Source organism: Periophthalmus magnuspinnatus, chromosome 9 (genome assembly GCF_009829125.3).
Source record: "Periophthalmus magnuspinnatus isolate fPerMag1 chromosome 9, fPerMag1.2.pri, whole genome shotgun sequence".
NCBI lineage: Eukaryota > Metazoa > Chordata > Actinopteri > Gobiiformes > Gobiidae > Periophthalmus > Periophthalmus magnuspinnatus.
In genome coordinates this window covers 9557430-9583470 of record NC_047134.1, presented here as the reverse complement: position 1 = coordinate 9583470, position 26041 = coordinate 9557430, and the positions used below count along the sequence as shown (strand labels likewise).

General features: G+C 38.9%; 1 protein-coding gene across 1 annotated transcript in view; it reads left to right on the top strand.

Moving 5' to 3' along the window:
• The window catches only part of LOC117376780 (glutamate receptor ionotropic, NMDA 1-like), a 50018-nt gene that overhangs the window by 6023 nt on the left and 17954 nt on the right, over positions 1-26041 (top strand). Inside the window, exons 3-16 of the mRNA XM_055224042.1 lie at positions 208-342; positions 935-1111; positions 6855-6917; positions 8567-8664; positions 9567-9688; positions 15534-15708; positions 17641-17791; positions 17882-17968; positions 18217-18352; positions 18915-19042; positions 22485-22649; positions 24254-24372; positions 24953-25065; positions 25813-25961. Of these exons, the coding sequence (XP_055080017.1) occupies positions 208-342; positions 935-1111; positions 6855-6917; positions 8567-8664; positions 9567-9688; positions 15534-15708; positions 17641-17791; positions 17882-17968; positions 18217-18352; positions 18915-19042; positions 22485-22649; positions 24254-24372; positions 24953-25065; positions 25813-25961 (1818 nt within the window). The remainder of the gene's footprint in view (positions 1-207; positions 343-934; positions 1112-6854; positions 6918-8566; positions 8665-9566; positions 9689-15533; positions 15709-17640; positions 17792-17881; positions 17969-18216; positions 18353-18914; positions 19043-22484; positions 22650-24253; positions 24373-24952; positions 25066-25812; positions 25962-26041) is intronic.

Below are 26041 nucleotides of genomic sequence, written 5' to 3'. Positions count from 1 at the left end.
ATTTTAGGATCTTCGCAACGCTAACTCAAACACAAGAGGTTAATATAGTAATACCATGCATCTTTTCCCTAGACTATTTTATATGCAAATCATAATTGTCAGTGTATTGTCAATGTCAATATTTTATTTAATGTATATATATATATTAAAAAAAAACAAAACAGCAAAACTTGAACCCTCACCTCCTGTGTCTGTGCTTGTTTTCAGGTGTATGCGATTCTGGTGAGCCACCCCCCTCAGTCCAGTGACCACCTAACCCCCACACCGGTCTCCTACACTGCAGGCTTTTACAGGATTCCAGTGGTGGGGCTTACCACACGCATGTCCATCTACTCTGACAAGGTACTTAAAAGGCCCAGGGTAGACCTGAGTTAGTCCTGGGTTAGTTCTGATTTAGACTTGTGGTGGTTCCTTGATGTAAAGTGCGTTGAAGGTGGAAATGCTACATACAAATGTCATCATTTATCAAGTGCATGGCATTGTCTTTTGAATAAATTTATGAACAGATTACTAATTGACTGTCACTAGTCAATTAGTTATATAGTCTAGGTTTAGTTCTGGTTCAGACTCAGTTCTGGTCTGGTTGAAATCTTCTTTAGCCCTGGTTTAGTTCAAGGGGAAATTTTATTAGGCCTATGTTAGCACTCACTAAACTTCCAGTGACCAGGATCAGTCGTGGTTTAATCCCGGTTCAGACTTGATCCTTTCTGGTTGAAACCGGCTTAACGCAGTCTTTGTTTAGATCAGGTTTAGCCTTGATTTAGGCAGTTTTGATCTTATCTAGTTCCAAACCTTTTATAGACCTGGTTTAGCCCTGGTTTAGGCCATGTTAAAGTGAGACTAAACAGCTGAACCACTCCCACAATCACATGTGATCTTACTTAAACCTGTTTCATTCCTGCTGCAGTCCTAACCCTCTCTCTCTCTACCACAGAGCATCCATCTGTCCTTTCTGCGCACCGTGCCTCCCTTCTCCCACCAGGCGCTGGTTTGGTTCGACCTGATGAGGGAGTTTAGGTGGAATCATATCATCCTGATCGTGAGTGATGACCATGAGGGGCGAGCAGCACAGAAGAGACTGGAGACGCTGCTGGAGGAGAGAGAGACCAAGGTACCAGTACTTTAAAAAACACAGGGACATACCTTTAAAACTGCCGTAAATGATCTCATTGAATTAAGGTGTACACAGCACAATTTTAAATCTAACTTCTGAATAATGACACAGAAATATAATATTCCAACACCTGACACCAAGCGGGCTTCATATATAAGATCATCAACACACTGGTCTAAACGAGAACTAAACCAGATCTAAACTGTCTGGGGACTTTGCCAAAACAAGTTGTGGTCTGTACTTGAACTTAAAGTACACTATGTAACTTTATGACACCTGCTTATCTCTATAGAGATGTTATTGCTTTGCCTAAAGCTGGGTGTCCACTGCATGATTTTGGCCGTCTGCAATGAAAGATTTTTGATCGGGTCGTAGAGTTGTAGCTAAAAATTGTGTGTCGTAGGTCTCAGAGTGAGACCGGGACAAAGGTCAAACATGGAACTACCAACCAAGATGAACTGTGATATTTTGGAGTCTTGGTGCAGAGTGAGTCCTCCTCTCACTGCATCTGTACTCAATCGTTGGGGCCAACAGTAAACACAAGCCCTCATCAAAAGAGCTCCAATGTGAACAGGATCACTTTCTTCTATTTATTCACTTTTACAAATGTGAAAACACCACTAGCATGGAGCGCTAGCCTCAGTTAATCTGTACAATTACAGAGACGTTACTACACGGAGCCTGGAGCCACAGTGTGCAGGTGTCCCACAGATTTAAATTCCTCTTGGTGTAGTGTGACAGCCCACAATCTGAAGAAGAAAGATGAAAGATTAAAAAAAATCATGCAGTGGACACCAGGCTTAATGCAAGAGAAGCCAATAAGCAAAGTAACAAGTCAAATTTAGAGAGGTAAGTCCTCTTACAGTAAGAATCCATGTTTTGAGCAGTGCCTGTAAATTAACAAATGAACGATAGATTAGTTTAAAGGTGCAGTGCCAGATTTTTACTGTCATCAAACATGAACAGAGCTATTTAGTTTTAAATCATTCCTATCATTCTAATTAATCTCTGTGATGAGTTTGTAAACGCTTTTCAGAACTAAAGCTAACAACAACTATCATCCTAACGGCTTACTTCCTGAATCTCGATTTATAATTAGATGCAGACAGAACACAGCAATTTTGTTTCTGCCAGCTGATAGGTTAGATAGGTTTTGCTCAACGACATGGAAAAAAATCTGATACAGCCACTTTAAAGGCACATTATGGAGCATAGCTCTGCAATAGCACCTCTGTGAGACAAGCAGGTGGCAGATCGCAGATCCCCACCAGAAAAGTTACACATTGCACCTTCAACTGAATCTAAACTCATCTCATCCTGGTCTGCATATGAACTAAAGCAGGATTACAGCATCCCACCCTCAGGACCTGGTTCAGATCTGGTCTAGTCCCTGTTATCGTGCTTGACTGCTTGTACTGTCTGATAAATGCAGTGAGCTGTCTAAGGCGGCTGCAGTGGACAGTGGAGGTCTAGCCCCAGGGTCCTTGGGTCTCAGGGGCCTCTGCCTCAGTAATGCATTGTCCCTGCGTGTGCCTAATGTGCAGGTTTTCAAGTCAACGCAGCCATCAAGCAATGTCTACGGCCGCTACAATGACTTGAAATCAGAATGTGAAGTTTAATTTGAGTTGTTTAGATTTGCTTATGTATTAGGTTCTAAAGATAGTGTATTTCAGTCATACATTTTGTATATTGTATCTTTATCTCATCTCAAGGGAATGTCTGCCAATAGGTTAGAGTAGGGCATTATAGATAAAATAAACATTTCCATATTGGCTTTTAATTAGATTTGGTCAGTAGATTATTGGATAAGACAGTTAGTCATGAGATGGGAGGAGAGAGTGTAGAGACATTTGGCAAACTACTTATGTGCAATGCCATAAACCACTGGTCTGTTCATTTTGAAGTCAAAATGAAAGCTGAATTACTATTGTTTTAACAGGATTCTCAAAAGAAAACCAACAGACTGGAATCCTGTTGAAACTTCATTGCAGTAATCCAGTTTGCTGGTAATAACTCATTTCTCAGCATCATTTTGGCTTCAAAGTAAACAGACTTTACTTTAATGATAAAAATCTGTCTTGGATACTTTGCTTATGTGAGGGTTGAAGTTAAAATCAATAATTTAATCGAAGTTTAATTATATAGCACCTTCCAAGCAGCCTAAATGATGCACAAGGTGCTTTATGCAAGACAGTACAAGTAAAAACAAAGACAGAATCAAGGACTACTGTTAGTAGTGTTAGTAGTAGTAGTTAGTAGTGACAGTGGGTTTAACCCAATGACCTAAGGCACTCAAGTGCTCAGGTTTTCAATTACCTTTTCTCAATTTGGACCCAACTACTAAAATTTCAGTTTTATTTTTGCAAGTTTGAGTCCATCCATCGTTTAGTGGTCAAACGGCTGCTTTTTACAGTGGCTTGCAGAAGTATTCATCCCCTTGGAACTTCTTCAAATTTAAATATTTTTTAATTTGCATTTTATGTGAACAAGTAACACAAAATAGTACATAAGTGTGAAGTAGAAAGAAAATTATCCATCATTTCCAGATTAAAAAAAACAACAAAACAAAACTGAAAAGTACAGTGTGCAAAAGTATTCAGCCCCCCTAAGTCAATACTTTGTAGAACCGCCTTTTGCAGCAATTACAGCTGCAAGTCTTTTGGGGTATGTCTCCACCAGCTTTGCACACCTACAGACTGATATCTTTGCCCATTCTTCCTGGCAAAACAGTTCAACCTCTGTCAGATTTGATGGAGACTGTTTGTGAACTGCAGGTTTTTGAAATTGCCACAGATTCTCAATTGTATTTAGGTCCGGACATTTCCGGATGATGAACAGTGCTCCTTGAGATGTTCAATGCTTGGGAAATCTTTTTAGATCCATACTCTGCTTTAAACTTCACCACAACTTTTTCTCTGACCTGTTTGGTGGCTACTTCGACTACATTTTGTGGTTTGCTCCCCAACACTCTCTTAACAAACTTTTGTGGTCTTCACAGCACAGCTGCATTTATACTGAGAAAAGATTACACACAGGTGAACTCTTTTTAGTCATTAGATCAACATTCAATCTTTCCAAAAATCCTCAGGCAACTTCTAAAATCAATTTGAATACTTTTGCATGCTGCACTTTTTAATTTAATTTTATTTAAAAAACAAATTGGAAATCTTGTAAAATATTTCCTTCCACTTCATATGCCATTTTGTGTTGCTCATTCACATAAAATGCTAAGAAAATGTATTTAAATTTGTGGTTGTGACATGACAATATGTGAAAAAGTTCCATGGGGATGAATACTTTTGCAAGCCACTGTATATGGCTGTATCCAAATATATAGTTGTGTGCCTCCCTATCTCCACCAGGATGCACCTTTGCTGAGATGTCCCTCACTTTTTTCATTAGTTCACTTTTACCTACTTTTACCTATGACTTACCTACACATTCTATCAGTATATTGTCTATTAAAGGTCAATAAAGGTGATAAAGCTAATTTCAAATTGTTTAGAGTGAAGTGCCTTGTTTTGAGCAAATTCTGCCTGGTCCCATCCCCAGAGATTTGCCATTTTAAAAACCATATTGAAGAGTCCTGCCATTTTCTACAAACTTAAGATGAGATCCATGTTGTTTTAAAATAATGTATCCTGATTTATGTGGCAATTTTCTAAATAGACATTCAAGTTGCAATATTCAGACAGTGATGGTAACGTAGCTGATTTGGCCTAATAAATAAATTAATCTAAGAAGATAACTTGAATATAGATGAAGTTCTGAACTCAAGTCATTGTAATAAAATGTGAGGTTGCTTTTCTGCAGTGAGCATTTGCGCGTCATCTCCATGTGGCCTTCTCTTTCCCTTGCGCTGCTTACTTCACGGCTCTCTCTTGTTTTACTGTTACTGTGCCTTTAAAAATGGCTCTGGCCAATGAGCAGCTGCGGCCTGACTCTGCTGGTTTCTGATTGGTTGGAAGTGTTTGAATCTGCTTCGCTGTCCACTCCTCTGTCTTTGTCTCTTTATGTTGCCATTGAAAAGTGTTTCGGGCTCAGCTCAGACTGGTGTTATGTGTGCCAATGTAGAGATTTTTACCGTAGATCCAACTTGAGACAAGGATGAAGGGACATTTACCTGTCCAGTTCTTTTAATACATACACTGGGAAAGATGAAAATCTGTTATTCAAATTTGAGTATGTGGTTGGTGGATCAGTCTCTATTATTAAATGGTTTTATACACAATTTTAGTTTTGTAATGAACACAATTTGATGGTATAAATGCTTATAATGAAACTGGCAATGATTTATGGACTTAAAAACAGCACAGTAGACCTCTAGACATTTACCTGTGATGTAACAATTCTGGGGCATTAGAAATCAAATGTTTTGTGAGTGTTCAGAGGGGTAGCACTTGGGAAACAAGATTCATGAAACAAGCGTGAATGATGCTAAATATAACTCCAGCTATGTTTTTGACCAGGGAACAAGTAATGTTAAAACTCAAAAAGGTACATTTTGCATAGTATATGTCCTTTTAATCCCAAAAAAGCATTGTGTTCTCATTAAGTGGCGTAACTTGAATGTATATTTCATTGAAGCGGGAGCAGAAGTGGAGGGACTCTGTGAGATCTATGTCACAGTGATTTAACCTGAACAACAAACAGAGCACAGATCTGTCATCATTGTTCAACATCACACTTACTCACTGTGCTGTAGAAGGCTTAGTGGTCTTTGTTTAAACCTGTTTTTTGTTTTGTTTGTTTGTTTGTTTTTTTAACAAATTTGAGACATTAGTGGACCTGGTTTGCAGAATGCTTCTTATTAGTGGTAACGATATTAAAGTGACATTGTGTTTATTTTTGCCTCTGCTGCTTTTAGCCATCTCACTTGATCACACTTTGACAGAAGTTACTTATTTTTAGTCTGTCTGTGATGTAAGGGCTGCATTTAGAACAGTCAAAATTGTAATTGTATTACGGATTTGTTTAGAAGTTGCAGATGTGCGTTCCTACCAATAATGCCAGTGTGCTCGAACTCCCTCAATCTAGACCAGGCACATTCTCCTCCAGCAAGGTACTACTGAAATCTACACTGAAGGACAGATCAAATATAGGTTGCACATTTCCTTTGCCTTACTGTTGTAGAATAAATTTTAGTAGTCTGAGAGTTGAAGAGAAGACACATGATACTGTAGTTCTAGGTTTATTTACCATCAGTACAGAACCCAGCACCCAGAGACATAAACCCTCAAGACATGATGTAGGCCAAGGTTACAAGCACTGCTGGCGGTGAGAGCTTTCAAAACAGCTCAGAAATAGAATTTCTCCAACACTTTCTAATTCACTAATTCATGTTTATATTTCAAAAACATTTCAGTACTGTGTAAAGTCCTTTATGACTAGCCCAGCCCAGAATCTATTGGATGCTCAGTTCACTCAATTCTTCAATGGATTTGCAAATTAGAGAAATGTATGGTCATATTGTATGAAAACTAATAAGGTGGAACTTAAGGAAATGGAATGAATTGCTGTGAGAAGCATTCAAAAAGAAAGTAGCTGAAGCTAGCTTGCTTGGCTAACCCAGTCTGAGCTTGTCTTATATGTCTGTCTGACCTCTTTCTAACCTCTGTCTAACCTCTCTGTGACCCCTGTGTGACCCCGTCTGACCCTGCTGTTCTGAGTGTGCTCAGTTCATGTGTGTTCTGACTTTGTGCATATCTCTGTCGTATTTTCTCTGTGCCACACACATCAGACTAAAAACAGGAACTTTGAGCAAATGGACCTACAGCACTTTGACTTCAGGAGGACCCCCAAGGTATACCCTCTGCATGCTCCATGAGCTGCACGTCGCCCAATCGTAGCGCAGACGCCGCGTTAGTCCCGCCCACCGGACACATGACGGACACATCCCTCCTTTTTGCTTTGGTTCCATTGGTTTCCTGCATCGGGAATGGGTCGCTCACAGGAGACGCCCCCCTGCCATTTCCTGAACCCCTCCCTACTTCCTGTTTCCTTCTTCCTACTTCCTTTTTCATAGACAGGTAAGCCCTGCCTCCTTTGGACTCAGCCGTTTGTGGTGGAGGCGTGAACTGGAGCTGAGGTGAGGGAAACCGATCTGTCATCACAGAGTGTCTGTAGATATGTTAGGTCTGGCAGATCAAAAAACTAAAATATTTAGAGTTTCACAAAAAGGAAAAAAAGATATGAGTGAAATTATTTGAAATGTAAGGTACAAATGAGATAGGTTTACAGAAATTTCATAATTTCACATAATGTAAGTCTTGATCTTGACGTAGAAAGTTCTTCATCTCCAGTCATCTTTGCATCATAAACTTCACCATCAGGTGTGAGTTCTGTTAATTTGATAAGTCTTGAGATGATTACAAATACTCTTTTTTTAGGCAATAGGATTAAATTTTCAACACAATCAGAACCATTCTAAAACTATTTGGGAAACAGCAACTTTATTTCTGTGACTTTTTCTGTTCCAATGAGTGTATAATTTTGGTTCTAGTTTTATTATAGAGTAGTATCTTGGTATTGATTCTTTTGATAACAATAGTTCACACATATATCTTTAAATGTAGCAAAAACAGAAACTAAACCAGAAAATATTCAATTTGAGGTATTAGATTTAATTTAATCTAAAATCAAAATCTAAATGTTGAAGTGGAAATAAACACTGAATCATCCTATTGCTGTTAAACTTTGTATATGGTGTTTTAATAGTCTTCCTACCTGTCCTTTTTTAGTGCAAACTGGGTAAACTTGCACTGTGATTTCAAGTACAATGTGACATCACAAAAGACTTCCCTGATTACAGCCAGGTGTTTGTGATTACAAACATATGGCTTTTTCTTTTCATCCTCCAGTGTAGCAGCTTTATTTTAAATGTGGCTGTGAGTGGAGTTTAGGTCTTTAGTCCCACCTAAAGATTAATCATCAAACAAAATCAATCATTCACAATTCATTGTGTACTATGAATGATTATTTGTAAACAGAAATGGCTGTCAGACCTCAAATATCTACTGCTGCAAAGGTCTCTGTGATGTGGTTGTTCATCTTCTGCACCCCTGCTCCTGTCCATTCTGCTGCACCTCGGCTCTGCTCTGACGGAGGCGAGACTTCTGTCTATGGCGGCTGCATGTTACAGACTGCGGTTTGGATCTGCGGACACTGCCTTCCTTTTAGGCCCCTCCCCCTTGCCCTAATGCACGTCCCCGATTGGTCGTTGGTTTGATTGACAGCGCCCGTTGCATGTTGCCACCACCTCCCTATCCTTTTTTGGGCTTTGTTTCTTTGATTTGAGCGGCGTGTTTTTTTGGCCCTCTCTGCGGGAGGCAGCATGGTCGCGGCTGATGCTGGGGGCGGGGTCTAAGGGAGGAAGTGGGCGTAGCCTGTGTTGCTAACACTAACAGAGCTTGTTCTATGACTGTTGTGTTGTATTGATGTGCTGTGGATCAGGCAGAGAAGGTGCTGCTCTTCAGCCAGGACACCAACCTGACGGCTCTGCTGCTGGAGGCCAAAGATCTGGAGGCAAGAGTCATCATTCTGTCGGCAAGGTAAAATTAAAGATGTAAAGTTATGAAAAAAATTTTTTTTTAAAGTGTTATAGGTCAGTCTGCACAAAATAACAAATGTAAAAACAAATAAAATATTGTAAAAATGTCAAGATTTGTGCAAAATGTATATAGTCATAACTAGATGCTATCAAATTCCAGCCTCTTTTACTATTTCAACAGATTTTTGGGGGTACTTTGCGACGGGCTATAAAGAATCAGATTTTGATAGAAAAGGTCAAATATGGTGGTGTTATGCAAAATTGACATTTTGGAGCTTTCTACCATGCTATAACACCTATCAAACTATCAAACCTGAAATGCATAATCTTCATAATCTAAGATCTCAACCAGACACTATTTGAACCTTCCTTACGGTTAGCAGTATGAGTGCACGCCTCTTGTATAAGGCTTAGCCCACATGCCACTGCAACCCATGCTCCCACACGCCCATTTTTCATAATTCATTATTCATGAACCTTTAGCAATGTGCAGTGGTTTCATTAGTGGAATGCAGTGTTAACAATTAATACCCCATAGAAGTGTAATAACCCCTCTTTAAAGTGTCCATGTATGCTGTGACTGTCTGTGTCTTCAACAGTAAATGTTGCAAAATATTGCTAAAGGACGGGGACAACATTATTATATTATACTGACAAAAAGTAATACGAGATGATATTACTTAGCAAAACAATCTGAAAATATTGTTAGAGTGTGTTAGAGTAGATGATTTGGCTGTTAGAAGTTGGATGACCTATAGGCTCAGAGTGGTAGGCACACTTCTCTCAGTTTGCCCCAGGGCCACTGTGGCTCAGTGTCTTTGAGTTGTGAAAACATCTTAGGTTTTTTTTTCCTCTTTTTGCATAGCTCTGCACTTATACTGTGTCCCTCTCTCTTGTATGCAGTGAGGATGAGGCGGCAGCGGTATACAAAGCGGCGCGGCATCTGAACATGACGGGAGCGGGGTACGTGTGGCTCGTGGGAGAGAGAGAGATGACCGGAAAGGCCCTGCAGGAAGCACCAGACGGTAAGAACAGAACCAAACCAGGCTGAACCGGTCTGGACCAGTGTAAACCAGTGTGTGTGCGGACTGATCCCATCCAGCAGTAAATCATTTAACAATCTGAAAATTAGACATTAATATCAGGCGTGACAATAAATATGAGATTAGCATTATCCATAAATGGGAATTTTGCATAGTCTGCACAAGCCGGAGATGGTAAGTTGCATTTCATAGCTTTTAAATTTGGTGTTTTAATTAGTATTTGACACCTAAAAGCAAACTCTATTAAATACCAACTCAGACTAGATGAAATTAGAATGCAAGGCGACATAATGAAGCCAGCTAACAATAACAGCAATATCATCTTATTTTTTATATAATTATAAATGGTCAAAAAAAATAACTGTTATCAATTAGCATCAAGCTAACCAAAAATATACTGGCATTCAGAAAAAACACTTACAATCAATTAAAAAAAGTGTGAATTTGAGTTCACAACAGTAGGCTAGCCTATGTACCTTGAGGATGGCAGTGAGGATCTAACTCCCAACCTTCAGTTCTATGTGCAAATGATCACAGTAGATGTCGGTAACTCACTTTATTTTGTATGAAAATGTAATAAAATATTTTCTAAAATCCAACAATTAGATAACAGAATGTTATTCAAATAATAATGTTGAGATAAGAGAATGTAATAAACCCAACAAAAATAAAATTCTTCTGAAATTAATCCAAAAAATGTATAAAACACTTAATGGGCTGGATGGAAACAGCGCTGCTTCCATTAAACTCAATCGAAGCTAATCCTGGTTAGCCGTTAGCTTCTGGTTAGCTTGTGGTTAGCATCCCCGTGTGTTTTTCTCTGGTTTTACTGTTGTGCGGTTGAACGTTTAAACCCTGGAGGTGGAGCTGGCGAGCGTTTAAAGGTTCCAACCGTTTCTTCTTCTTCTGCTCGTTGTAACTGTGGCTTAACTCTGTGTCTAACATCTTTTTGTTTGTTTCATTTTAGTGTGTGTCCTCCGCCGCTGTGCTCAGGGGGAGGGGCTTTGGGGAAGGGGTGTGGTTTGAGGGAGAAGGGGGCAGTCTATGGGGTGATGGGTGGAGCCTGTAGATGTTTTCCAAAATATGCCGCAGGTATATTAAAATTCTCCACATTAACAGGAACTGACTCAAAAGACACAAAAATCGAAACATCGGAAATTAAATAAAAAGTATTGGTATAGATGGTAGGTTGATATTGGTCCTGCATCTACCCGCTTACACAAGCGTCACCAAACTAATGTCCCAAAGGCCTCATGAATTTTAGTTAGCCAAACATCAAGTTAGGAATGCATTACTTCTCAATACTGGCCAAAGCATATAAGTTAGATGGTTGCCTGGGATCCAGAATATACACCTCTTCAATACTTTACGAAGATCTGAGTCTGGTCACCAGTAAATCTTCCGGAGTTCAGTTGGACATAATTGACAGGTGTATTATCCAATCAGAGTCGAGCATGGTTTGTCTGTATCAAAACAAATATGGCTGCTTACAAGGAAAAAAAAAGTAGTATAGGGGACTAAAAACATTGTATAATCCTGCAGAATGATTGAGCCAAGCAGCCCAAAACTAATCTAGAATAAGGGAAGTTTGATTTTGTTCAAAATGCTAGATGATCAATGACCTGATAGATGGGTCTTGCCCAGGTAGCACAGCCAAATATTTAACTGCATGTACGATAGTTTACAGGTGCGGCCAAAGCTGTGGCTCAGGCCCTGTTTATGTGGAGAATATCAGTCCGAAAACAAAACATTTAAGTATGACTGTGCTCTTGGCTCTGAAGGTATTTAGATGTGGATTATTTTTTTGACATAAGAGGTCTGGGTGAGATTTTGGGAGTGATTTTGGGTGGGATTTGGGTGTAGCTGTAGTCGCCGGTAAACGTGACTCGTGTCTGAGCGAATCTGGTAAGACGCCGCCGCTGCTTCCTGCTTCCTGTTTACTGTTTCCTGCCTGATGCTGTGTCCCATTGGTTAAGAGAAGCCCCACCCACAGTGGGATCTGCAGGGTTCACTCAGTCAGAGATGTAGGTCTAAATCTAGTTGTTGAGTTGTTTTTCTATAGTTTTTTTTTTTTCTTCAAAATCAGTTTCCTAATCACTCCACTTTAGTTAGTTTCTTTTCTTATAGACCTAATGCATGTCAAAAACAGGTCCTGATTTGAGAAAGTCATATTGTGCATTTTGTTTCCAGCTAATTTAGTACTGGTGGACTAAAACATGCTGGAACCTAAAAAATCACAAATAGCAGACGGGTAGAAAAACATATAAAGAAATACAATTTTGAAATATAGAAATAGAATTTTGCTTTGTATTTATTCCATCTCTGGCTGTGTGCCTTGCCCTGTTTGTCTCAGTACTGTCCTCCACCAAATGTCACTGATAAAAATAAAATGTCATTTTTACACTAGCTTAATCTCCCTGTTTAAAAATGACTCATTATTTCTATGCAGCGACGCTCAGCTGTTCAGTCTGTCAGAGGACGGGCTGAAGAACAGTTTCAGAGTAAACCCAATTTAACAGTAAAATTTCTTGATTTTTTTGTTCAGTAGCCTATTAGCATGAAGGCTATAGCTTTATTTCTTTATTTTTTTTTCTTTTTTTTCTTTTCAAAAAGTAGCCTAAGCTATTAAAGATTAGGCAACACTTCCGAAAGGGTTTGAAAGGTGTAGTTTGAAGAGGAGGTAAGTTAGCCACTTTTTAATTAGCTGCTAACTGTAAAATGTTGGGTTTATTCAGAAGCTGCTCCTCAGCCTGGAGCCTCTGTGTGACCCTTGATCTTCAGAGGAACAGTCTCTGATGTGGCTCAGTTTCATAGAACACCACCCGTTAGCTCTGTTAGCATCTCTAGCATCATTATAACTACAATTAGCCTAGAGCCTAGTTTGGTTGTTAGCTCCTTTTAGTAGAAAACGAGAAGAGAGAGGCAGCTGCAGGCTTTGAGTGACTTTTTCACTATTGCATCTATTGTACAGCTAACGACGGTGTCTCCAGGGTTAGATACAAAAGGCTAGAAAACGGTTCTGAGCAGGGTAGACGTACTGAGGCTGTTATAAAATATAGTTTAGGTCCCGTCTTACCCCATGGAGCACCATTGGTGAGAACAGATCAGTTGCTAGGCTACCAGACAGCTTCAGCCTAGGTATTATTCCATGGTTGCCATGGTCTTGATTGGCTGCTGTTGTGGCTAACACATCAAACAATTTATAAACTTTTCAGATTCTTATTTTACATTTTTAACTTAATATTTTGGGGATTTTGAACAACTGGGAAGTGCAGCTTGTACAGTTCAAAGGACAGAAGTTAAGGATTATTGGATTGTATGATTTCAGCAGTCTCCTCAAACTGCCCTGACACTGGACCTGGTGACCTACACTAAGACTTTTGTTTGAGCTTTCCTGTTATTATGGTAGTGTACTGCTCAAAGTGCTTAAATTCCCCCTTGGGGACAAATAAAGTGATACTGGTTGATAACTACATGGTCATTGGCTAGTGATGCTAACAAAGCTAATGGTGGTGTTGTGTGAACTGAGGGCAGCAGAGACTCTTTCTGCTGCTGTTCAGACTCTCTCAGTGAGGCTTAGACTGGACTAGAGTTGGTCTAGACCTGGTCCTGGACTGGACTTTGGTTTAGTCTCCAGTCTCAGTCTCTGGTCCTGAGACTAACAGCTGAGGATCTCCCAGCATGCATTGCTCCGAGCACATTCCCCAGATACTTCCACTGAAGTAATTTATTAAGCCGGAATTGATTTTTAATTAAGTCAGGTTTGGTTTAATTATAAAGATATATTTAAACTGGGACAGAGAGAAAGAGTGAGAAAGAGAGAGGACAGCCGCTTTTCACTGCGGCAAAATGTAATAGGCTATCTAAAATTAGGCACCTTAATTTGGAATAATAAATGCAGTAGTTTTGACTATTTTAGATTTATTTACTTAGAATAAGATTATTTGTTTTAAGAAATTACTGACTGGTTTCGGGTTATTTTTGTTATTTCAAGCTAAGTTTCAAGCTGGTTAAGTTAACTTGTATTTGTGAGTTCACAAACTCACGAGAAACCTCCGGGCCCTGTCTGACGAATATTTTTTTTCAAAAAAAGAGAGAGGCGCTTTGTGCTTTTGTTTTTGATTTCTCGGTGTGTTCTGCTGTTATGATGCTTCCACCAGTCAGCACCAGAACATTCCCTATCACAGTGAGAGCTCTGCCACACAGCCTGAAATGAGACAAAAATAATTCAGTCAGAAATATCTTGTTGCACATCAAATAATGGAGGTAAAATTAATCTGAAGTAGTTAAAACTACTCAAATCAGGGTGTTTTATTTTATTTGAAGTGTAGATTGCAAAAGAAAATCTAAGTGAAAAGTCCTTTAAAATTTGATCTCAATTTGAGTATCTTTGTCATGTAAAGAATACATTTTGCCAATAAAATACTTGAAAAGTCAAAGCTGGAGTACTCAAGTCAGGATCAAATCTTTAATTCTTTTTGTTAACACTTTAGTTTAGGAACCACATACTACTGATTCGTAACTAATACACATACTAAGGGGTTATGGTAATTAGAGCTTTCTTAGTATTCAAGTACATACTAATGCTTTTTCCCCCTCATACTCTTGATGATCTACATTAGCATTATTAGCAACGGATGCTATTTCACATGAACTATTTTCTACAGCTGCATCCAGATTTCTATACTATTCCTTACTTAGGGTGCCATTTTGAGAACACTACTTTTTCACTCAATGTCCATTGAGTGAAAAAGCCGTGTTCTCAAATTTTCCCATAATCCACTCATGTAGTGAATTCGAGGTTATAGACTAGGATGTACTAACCTGTAACAGCAAAATTACCACTCACTAGAATACCAGTTTCTACTTAATTAGTGATCAATATGTGGTTTCTAAATTAAAATGCTTTTTGAAGTGTAGCCCAATCCTAATCTGGTATTAGTCAGATTTAGTGGTTAATTTTTTTTACATCTTTAATTAGCCTTCATAAAGCATTAAGAAAAGTTTGTCATAATGAACAAATAGTCTCATAACAGTTTATTGAGAATGATTCAGGCTTAGAAAGAGCGGAATTCGAACCGGAAACCTTGGTCCATTGGACAATCACTCTACCGATTATATCTATTTAGAGTGATTCATGCATGATGTTCAAGTATTCTCCTTTATTCAAGACGTCATCATTCCAATCAGGCCCCGTTTTCACTGCCACCGATACATACCCACTGCTCTGTTCTTTGTGTTTTCTCCAACTTTAATTTCTTAATCAGTGATACGGGTAGGATTCAGCAACGTCATGTAGCCATTTTGGCACAAATGAAAAAAATAACAATTACTGCTTGCTAACATGATCTGCAGCTATCTATAAGAAGGGCCAGCATGCGGCGCGTGGTTGTGATGACATTTAAACCAATGCACTGTAAAGGGAAAGATAGGAATTGGCTCATAATACCTCATTGGGCACTAGAATTTCTCCAACCCAGAAATCAGCGGACTTGCTTCTTTTATTAAGTTGTTTTATATCAATATTAATGTTCAAAATATAATTTAATGGTCCACAGCTGTCATAGATTATAACTATATAGCAAACACAAGCACAATGTCTTCTTTAATAAACTCTTTGTTCATTACGAATTCACTTTCTTCATGCATTATTAAAGGTAATTAGGTTTAGTTATTATGAAGTGTTAGTGACTTAGCCAAATGCAAGTCTTATAAACCCAGTTTGAGCTAGACTTACTTAGCTCTAACTTAATCCTAACAAGGTTTTAGTACAGTCCCAACCCCTCCTGCCCCTTCCACACCTGTGTGACACCCCTGTCTCTCTCAGGTCTGTTGGGACTGCAGCTGATCAACGGCAAGAATGAGTCAGCTCACATCGCGGACGCTGTTGGGGTCGTAGCCCAATCCCTACAGGAACTATTTGAGAAGGAGAACATCACAGAGCCCCCTAGAGGCTGTGTGGGGAACACCAACATCTGGAGGACCGGACCACTGTTCAAGAGGTATGAGTATAGTATGGTATTATAAAAGGAGGAGTAGAGACTAGTGTTGTCGCGATACTAAAATTTCAAACTCGATTTCGATACTAAGAAATATACACGATGGTCAATACCGATTCCGATACCATGATGATAAAAATATTCACTTTATTTTGACCATAGAATGTGATTTTCAACATTAAATAATAGTACTTTTGTCCATATTATCTTGCGGTATTTTTGATACTAGTTTTGATCGATTAGTATGACAAATTTTAGGAGAGTGACTATAAGGTACAGAGGAGGGACAGTGAATATATATATATATAAATATATAAATATATATATATATATATATATATATATATATATATATATATATATATATATATATATATATATATATATATATATATTTATATATATATATATATATATATATTTATATATATATATGGTACAGAGGAGTGACCTACTTCTTACAGTCATCTATGTGCGTCTGATGTGAAGTGTCATGTGACCAGTCCAGTTTGGAGTCACAGCCCTTAGCATCACAGCATCATCTAAACCTATCCCCTGATAATATACAGTTACGTGTACATATCTTGAATTCCTATAGATAACATTGCAATCAGAGAAAAAAGGTAAATTCATAAATATTAAACCTGATTATTTACATTAGTGACTAAACCCAAGGACTCATCATATAACAAAATTCTACATCTTAACTTTAGCTGCTCCTAGGTCTACAGCTAACTGTTATTTTAGTAGTTGACTAGTCAACAGTTAAACAGTTTTGGGCTCTTACTTTCATAATAGTCATTACGCCTATTGCTAAATCAAGATCAGACCTATACTGTACTAACTGAGCCAGGACTAAACCAGGTCTAAAACAGGACTAAACCAAGTCTAAAGCACTACAATAGTCTTGCTTGTATAGTAGCTGCTGTAGACGTAAGTGTTGGCTGCTCAGACTCAGTGACACGGCTCTAACATAGGGCCACACTGGCTCTCGCTCGGTTTAGTCCATCTCCTCACCAAGATAACGAGCTCTGCATCGTAAGCACAGAGCTCACATCAGAAACTCCAATTGAACATGACAAGTGCACAACTGAGGTCAGAGGTCAAAATAAAGGCGTTTAGTCAGGACCAGGGAGTTAACAGTTTGGTTTGTGAGCATTGGCATTAGCATTAGCATTAGCATGGTCAGTTCATGGGGAGCGTACATGTTCACACAGCTCTATTTTCCCAGAGCTTTATGTTCCCATGTTTATTAGAAAGTTTCTAAGTTCTAAGTTCCCACAGTCCTGTTTTCTAACATTGAAAACATATATAACAGTAGAGTCAACACAAATTTTTACTTTTGTACTGCATGGGGAAAAAAATCAGGTACAGAGCCTTTAAGAATTGACGTCTATATGCTCACCCATGCTGATGAGGTCTGCAGAAAGGCTTTGCAAACAAACATGATGGTGTGATTCAGGAGGCAGAGCTGGAGCACATATGCAGGGAAACTGTAGGGAGTTGTGTTGTGCATGTTTGTAAAGAGCTTTTGTTTATAAATGCGTGCAAATATGAGAGATTGTTTTCACTCCATGATTCATTGATACTGCCCCTAAACCAGGGCCCTCAGACCAATTTTTATTGGTCCTCAGGTCCTTCTCCTAAACTAGCCCAATTGATAATAGGTGGTAATTTGTGCAGCAAATTTAGGTAATCTACCACTACAACCTCAATAATATCACATTGCATGGTGATACAAATCCCAAATTAATGTTTCAAATCTGTAAAAAAAAAAAACTATGTAAAATACACCCATCTGATCCACTGTATTGACTGTGTTACAAAACATGGTCCTCAGTAAAAAACAAAACAAAAACAGTTTGGACAGTTCTTCCTAACGGCTGCCTCTGATTGGTTGTTACTCCCCTAAACATTCTTTTTATTGGTTGACAGAGTGCTGATGTCGTCCAAATATCCGGACGGTTTGACAGGACGAATAGAGTTCAACGACGATGGAGACCGGCGCTTTGCCACCTATAGCATCCTCAACTACCAACAGAAACCTGGCAGACTGGTCCAAGTCGGGGTCTTCAACGGGACCCAGGTCAGGACTATACCAGGATTACACCAGGATTACACTAGGACTAGACCAGGACTACACAGGACTAAGCTTCCCAGGTCTTGCTGTGCACAGGTGGTGATGAACCCTCAGAGGAAGATCATCTGGCCCGGAGGAGAGACAGAGAAACCATTAGGATACCAGATGTCAACACGACTCAAGGTACAGCTTTATTTATGCCATTTAAAACTAACTAACAACAACAACTAGCATGCTAACCGTGCACTTCCCGATTCTCTGAGGGGGAAAAAACTTTGATGTAGGCACAGCACTCTCATTTTGACCCCAAGAGCTGCTTATACAATATAACTATTTTTGCTCAACTACATGGAATACATTGGATACAGTCTTGAAGTATATCCTCATGTGTGTTTGTGTGTGTTTGTGTGTGTATGTGTGTGGGTGAGCAGATAGTGACGATCCATCAGGAGCCATTTGTTTATGTGAAGCCCACAAAGACGGATGGCACGTGTAAAGAAGAATACACTGTCAATGGAGTCCTCATCAAGAAGGTCATCTGTACTGGCCCCAATGGGACTATACCAGGTCAGAACCAGGACTGAACCAGAATTGAACCAGGACTGTAGAAGTTCAGAACTAGGACTAAATCAGGGATGAAACAAGTCTGAACGATATCAAAATCAGGCAGAATTATACTAGGATAATAACTGGTCTGAACAAGGACTGAACTAGGGCCACAATTCTGGATTTCAGAATAAGGATTAAATCTGGTCTGAACCAATTGAATTACGACTAAACCAGAAATAAAGCCGACCCAAACCAGGACTGAACCAGGGATAAATCGGGGACTGAGCTGAGACTACATCAGGTCTAATGAAGGACTACGAACTAGGAATGAAAAAAAAAAAAAAACACATTGATCCAGGTCAGAACTAGAATTAAGATAGATCAAAGCCTTGAAAAAACAGGAATAAACTAAAGAACTAAACCAGGACATAACCAGGTCAGACTCAGGACCAATACCACTACTGAACCCGGACTTAAAGAATAGCTAAACCAGGGTTGAACCAGGACTGAACCACAATAATTCCTTCTTTCGGGCAATTGTTAGTTATTCAACATTATTCTAATGTCTATGTTATTTTAGGCCAGCCGATTGTGCCTCAGTGCTGCTACGGCTTCTGCATTGATCTGCTCATAAAGCTGGCCATGAGCATGAACTTCACCTATGAGGTTCACCTGGTTGCCGACGGCAAGTTCGGGACACAGGAGCGAGTACGTACCAAAAACTACAAAACACTACAGAAAGCTACAAAACTTTATTTGCAAGTGTTACAAACAGACACAGGAGCAAGTATGTGCAGAAAACTATAAAACACTACAGAGAACTGCAAAACTTTATTTACAAACTTTAAAAAAGTGTCAAAACCTAAAAAGTGAAACAGAAAACTGCAAAACTTTATAATTGTTAAGAATAGACATAGGAGGGAATACATGCAAAAAACTACAAAACACAACATTTTCTGGACTATAAGTCTCACTTTTTTCATAGTTTTGGCTGGGGTGCAACTTATACGCAGATGCAACTTATAGTATATAATTTCACATCTTCCTTATTGTCACATTGACAACTGCGCGAGGTCTCTCTAGGCTTGTGTTAGATGCAGGAGAGAGTACATGTCAAAAACTGCAAAACATTAAAGTAAACTAGAAAACTTTATACTTGAAACAGACACATGAGCAAGTATGTAATAAAACTGCAAATTATGACACAATTTTTACATTAATCCTCCATCAAAATGGCATGTTAATTTTAACTAGTGTAAACCAGGTCTTAACCAAGTCTAAACCAGGTCTTAACCAGGTCTTAACCAGGTCTTAACCAGGTCTTAACCAGGTCTTAACCAGGTCTAAACCGGGTCTTATAGCACATATATTTTGTATGGTTGCTGGCGGTGTGACGTCTCTTGGAATTTGCTCTGTTCATGATTCACCACATCACCTCCTCCTCCCCCCATCCTCCATCTTCATCCTCCGCCTCTTGTTTCCATGGCGACCGACTCCAGCCTGTTTCCCTGACAACAGCTCCATCCCTCTTCCAGATTCCTCATCTGTCTGACCTTGGGCACACAGTGGGAGGAGGAGACCAGCTTTTAGCCCTCAATCAGAGAGAAAGATGTGGAGAGACAATCATTTTAGAACTAGGCTAATGTTAGAATAATTACTCCAGACTCCAAATATAGGGTTTGTGGACTAAACTATATTGAACTATAACCTAGAACTAAACCAGGGCCTAGGCAGGGGTAAACATGGACTGAACCAGGTCTTAATCCAGACCAGAAATAAGCCAGGACTAATCCAGGACTAAAGAGGTCTATCCCAGGAGTAAAGAAGGACAAAGTCACAACTAAAGACTAGACTAGTTCCAAGTCTAAACAGGGACTAAATGTGGTCTAAACTAGGACTAAGCCAGTACTAAAGAAGAATTTAATCAGGGATAAATCAGGACTACAGATCTAAACCAGCACTAAAGCAGGACAAAACCAAGTCTAATTATGGACTACAACAGAACTAAACTAGGATTTAAGCAGGACTAAACGTGGACTTAAAATTAGGCCCAGAACACTTCTAAATCACCTATAAACTCAGGCTAAACCAGAACTAAACCAGGACTAAGCAGGACTAAACTAGGTTTAAACCACTATTAGAATTTAGGATGCATTTTTACTTGTCCCAATTCTAGTCCTGGTTTTGTCTAGTTCTAGTTCCAGGTTTAGTGCCAGTTTGGTTAAAATTTTGATGTAGGGTGTGTAGAGGTAGGTGAAATATTACAAATTTGATAATGTTGCAATTGTTGTTTTTGGAGATATGGCCTGTCCATATACTGAGAATAAGAAAAACCTGTATGTGTCCTCTATTGCTGGTTAAGGCTCTAGCAGCACAGGTTCAGTTGTGATTGTAGTACTAAAAAAAACCTCTAACCTCTAGGCTCCAGGCTACATAGAGCTCCTTTATCGTCTGAATATTGTTATCAAGATAATGCCAAAAAAAAAGTAGATAATATTTTTGTCAATATCTCCCACTCTTAGATGTGTGTGTGTGTGTGTGTGTGTGTGTGGGTGTGTGTATGTGTGTGAACACAGCCCAAGCCATGCCTTAAGCTGAACTAAACCAATGTACCAGTAGCTAAGACATTGTTTCAGAAAGCATCATGATTCATCTTTGATCATGACTGATTCAATTATTCACTCCTTCAAATCAAATTTTAGCCAACTCACAACTACCATCTTCTCACATTCAACACATAAATATGTGAGTCTATAAATATCTGTGCTGAATCCAGTGTGACGTAGCCACGTTACTCTCTCACACACACTCACACTAGCCCCGTTCAAGCCTCTGCCCTTGTGCCTCTGAGCCCAGTCTAGTCCGCAGCTTGACGTGTTCCCACATAGAGACAACACCTGATCTCCTCTCTACAGTGCCTGTGGGATCCTGTGAAAAGAAATGAATATTTAAAGCACAAATGTCCCACATGAGCGGACACAGCCTCGAGTTGGACTGTAAAAGACACAAATGCATCCATGCATCAGTTCCTTCTCATAACAAACTGAAATTTTGTCCAGAATAATACATTTTGTCAGCCATCAAGCCTACTCTGAGGAACTGCATTATACGTTTATATTATATTATTTATTTTGTTAAAATTGTAAAATTTTTAATGGCATTGAAGTGAGTTCCTAAACTACACCTGGTTTAGTGAACCTAAAATTAGTGAAGGGTGATGTTTGAGAAAATGTAAATTGAATGAAATTTAAAAAAAAAAAAAAAAAAAAAAGGAAGAATCTTTAATAACTAAAGCATAAAATATTTTATTAAGGATAGTGCCTCGGCAGGCATCTTCTCTTTTTCAAGGGGGTCCTAATTAATACCTCAGTCAGTTGATATTTGTAATCCATATGCAGATCACTACCTAAAATTATATTCATTTTACCTCTACACTCATTCCCCACATTGGTCTACCATGACTACATTGTATTCAAACTGTCCATCACTTGATTCTATCCATGAAACATGACTAGAATGTTCCATGTTATGGTATTAAACATAACTATCTATGCATCTGTGGAAAGGTGAGCCTGCTCACAGTAAAACCTTTCACATACTTTGAAACATCCCAGGAAATATGAAGTAATAACATTTTCATGGAGACAAGCAGGTATTCTGGTTTTCAGTTACAAAAATCCATGTATTTTTTGCACTTGTTTTTTGTGTGCTTATGAAAGGTGCTGTATCTGATTTACTGGCTTAAAATATAACTTTTTTAGAGTTATTCCTCACTTACCTCATACATTCCAAACATCCTGTTTATTCACTGCGATCAGTTTATAAGTGCTTTCAGTAAGTATTGTCGTCATATTAATGCTAACAGCAACTAGTATGCTAAGGCACACTTCCTGATTATCGGACAATTAAAATGCATAATTTGATGCAGACAGCTAACAGCAGACTTATTTTGACCTCAAGAGCTATACAATATATCTGTAGTGGGACAGGCCCTTTGATATTTATGGTTCAGTTTTTATTTTGTTTTTATCATCAAAAGTATTACATTATCCAAAGCTATGACAAAATATTAAATAGAATACCAAACTGAACCCAGATTATGAGTTTGCCTTGGGTCTTGTTGACTGTATTTTTCTGTGTTTTTGCACAGGTGAATAACAGTAATAAGAAGGAGTGGAACGGCATGATGGGAGAGTTGCTCGGGGGGCTGGCCGACATGATCGTGGCTCCTTTGACCATCAACAACGAGAGAGCACAGTACATCGAGTTCTCCAAGCCATTCAAGTACCAGGGCCTTACCATCCTCGTCAAGAAGGTACACACACTGAACAAACACAAAGATATACTGGTTTTAAGTATCTGCCAATACCTGATATCAACCGATACTAGTGCAGAGAGTCAAAATAGCATTTATTTAATTCAAACTAAACGAACAAAACTGATCCAAATGTGTTATATAGCTGTCATTTATCCCTCAAGTAACTACAGAACAACTTTGTATACACTGCACCATCTTATTTCCAATTATTATCAATGTGTGTATACCAGGATATTGGCTGAACTGATATTTGGAAGCCAATACCCAATCCAATATTTTTTTCTGGATCGGCTCCGATATCTGATTCCAGTATTGGATCGGTGCATCCCTAATATATAATATCATTCAAGTAGAAGTAAAAAGTTGTGAATTGAATTCTTACAAGCCTTGAATGCAGAACAATATAGTATTACTCAAACTAGCATGAGTCAATAAAAATACAACTCTGAGTGGGAGTTAATAATACTATGTGGGAACATAGTATTATTAAAAACTCACACTCAGGTATTTTTTGCATATGACCCACTTTAAGCCCTTGACTTGGTCAGTGTAATCTTACAGATATAAAACTACAAACTCTAAGTGTAAATGTTAACTGTTAACTAAAATTGTCCATCAGTAACTGATTTAATTACACTAGCACTCACAAGTTTGGACACGCTGTTTCAATTATGGTTCTTTTTTTATTTCCATAGTTATTTACATTGTAGATTCTCACTGAAGTCATCAAAATTATGAATGACACATGTGTAATGTAGAAAAAAACTCATAGAACTCAAAACTGGTTTCAGAATTTTTTATTTTTTTTTTGTTCTTTTTAAATATCCACCCTGTGCTTTTATCACTACTTTTGACGATTGGCATTTCTTGACCCTGATGCGGCACAGTGAAAGTGAAAACCATCTCAGGAGACTTTATCATGAAGCTCATTGAGAGAAGGCCAAAGGTTTGCAGGGCTGTCAACAAAGGGTGGATATTGAAGATTTGTGTATAAAATATAAAAATATTTTGTTGAGTTAACTTTCTTCTTTTCATATATTTGATGTCTTCTGTCTGTCTAAAATGTAGAAAGTGGTAAACATAAAGAAAAAAACCCTGAATGATTAGGTATGTCCAAATATTTTACTTTAGTATATTTCTGTTTTTTTCACCTTTCCCCATAACATGGGTTTGGAGCGGGGGTAACTCACAGTTTTGGAACAGGACCTGTCAGGTGCTGATATGCCTCATAGGCAACCTCATAGGAAGGTTCCAGATTTGATTACTGTATTGGCTGAGCCTTTCTGTGTAGAATTTGCATGTTCTCCCTGTGTCTGGGTGGATTTCCTCTGGGCACTCGATAGTATCCATCAACCCAAAACATGAACTATAGGTAAAATCATCCAGCTAAGGTGGTCTTGATCAAGACTAGCTCAAGGTCTGGAGATTGCTGAGCTCTCTACTGCAGTCAGCTCACTGCTGCTGACAGGTTGGTGAAGGATGGTCCAAATGCACACTTCCTTCTGATCACAAGAGATCAGTAAAGTATACCTTACCTTACATGTGTGATTGGCTGTATTGTGTGTCACATGTCTGATTTCCTGCTCTCTGACTGGTTGCAGGAGATCCCCCGCAGTACACTGGACTCATTCATGCAGCCGTTCCAGAGCACACTGTGGTTGTTAGTGGGGCTATCGGTTCACGTGGTGGCAGTGATGCTTTACCTACTAGACCGATTCAGGTAAACAGGCAAACAGACTGGAAAATAACAAAACTGCTTTACAACAGCATACAATCAGAAATCCAACCCTTTACTTCCTCTTAAAAAATGATAAACTGATAAGCACTTCATAACTGCAGTGCAGCATAGTAAATGTCATGACACATAAATGGACAAAATCTCAGATGTGATTTTTAAGTATTAGATCGATTCATCCAAAAAGTGCAGTTTTTTGCCATAACAAAACAAGAAGACAATTATTGCTCATACTTAACTGTGGCCACCAGAGCGTTCCTTTAGACAGTTGAAGACCTTGTATTCACCACATCTCCAACTGTCCATCATCAGAGCCTCATCCTCGACCCCACCTCCCACCCTGTGTGTTCAAGATCCCACTCAGTCACTCCTCACAAATAAACAGCCAAAAAAAATCTGTCAGTTCAAATCATGTCTTAAAACATTTGCACTTATTTGACTTTTGACTCCACCTATTAACACTTGTGATTGCACGTGATTGTTTATTTGTGACAGTGTGTGTCTGTTAATTAAATCTGAATTGTTATATACTGATTTTGTTGTAATATTGTTGTGTTGTCTTCAGCCCATTTGGAAGGTTCAAAGTAAACAGCGAGGAAGAGGAGGAGGATGCTCTGACCTTGTCCTCAGCCATGTGGTTTTCCTGGGGAGTACTACTGAACTCCGGAATTGGAGAAGGTCAGTGCCCGTGGGCTTGGAAAAGTACACTAAAGCCATATTAAACCAGAGACTATAAAACATTAACTGTGGAGCTGGTGCTCGTCTGTGTCTTTGCATATGAGACTGCCATTGTGTCATTGGGCACAACACTTGAATAGTTCCTTAATATAAAATTCACCAATAGATGATATTTGATAGGGATGCCATATTGGTACTTATAAAGTTTACTGATAAAAACGGGCTTATTCACTATCAGTGTAATAAACATCCAAAAAACATAGGTTTATCTTTTCTTTTTCCATCATTGACGTATGTTAGCAGTTAATTATGCAAAAGAACAGTGCCTTGCGAAATCGATTGGGATTGTTTCCCTTCAACCTACTCTCTCGCCAAATTAATAATTGGCAATACACAACCCTAATAGAGTTAAGAATAGTTATGAGAAAATGGTTAAATTGTTCCTCAAATAACCCTCCCAAATGCAGAAATAAATATTTAGCTTAATTACTGCACAACTTGATTAGCTGTTGTTGTTAGCTGCAGAAATCTACTTCTACCTTCAATCTGGAGCTTTGTAAATCCAATAAAAGGCTCAGGCTTTTTTCTACCTTGATAATGTATGGGAATTCTCCGTCACTCCTCCTGCCAGTGCAGCGTTTGGTAGTGCATGCTGGAAATGTGTGACATCTGCTGTAAAGGTTAAACAGTGATATGTCCATCAGTAAATAGTGAGCTTTTGAAATCAGCAGGATTTGTGTTTTGCAGGAGCGCCGCGCAGTTTCTCGGCGCGTATCCTGGGAATGGTATGGGCAGGCTTTGCTATGATCATTGTAGCCTCATATACTGCTAACCTCGCTGCCTTCCTGGTGCTGGACCGGCCTGAGGAGCGCATCACTGGCATCAACGACCCCAGGGTCAGTCTTATGGAAATACATATGGCTTTGTACTGTGAATACTGAGGATTTTAGACTGTAGAACAAATCTAAGAAATTTA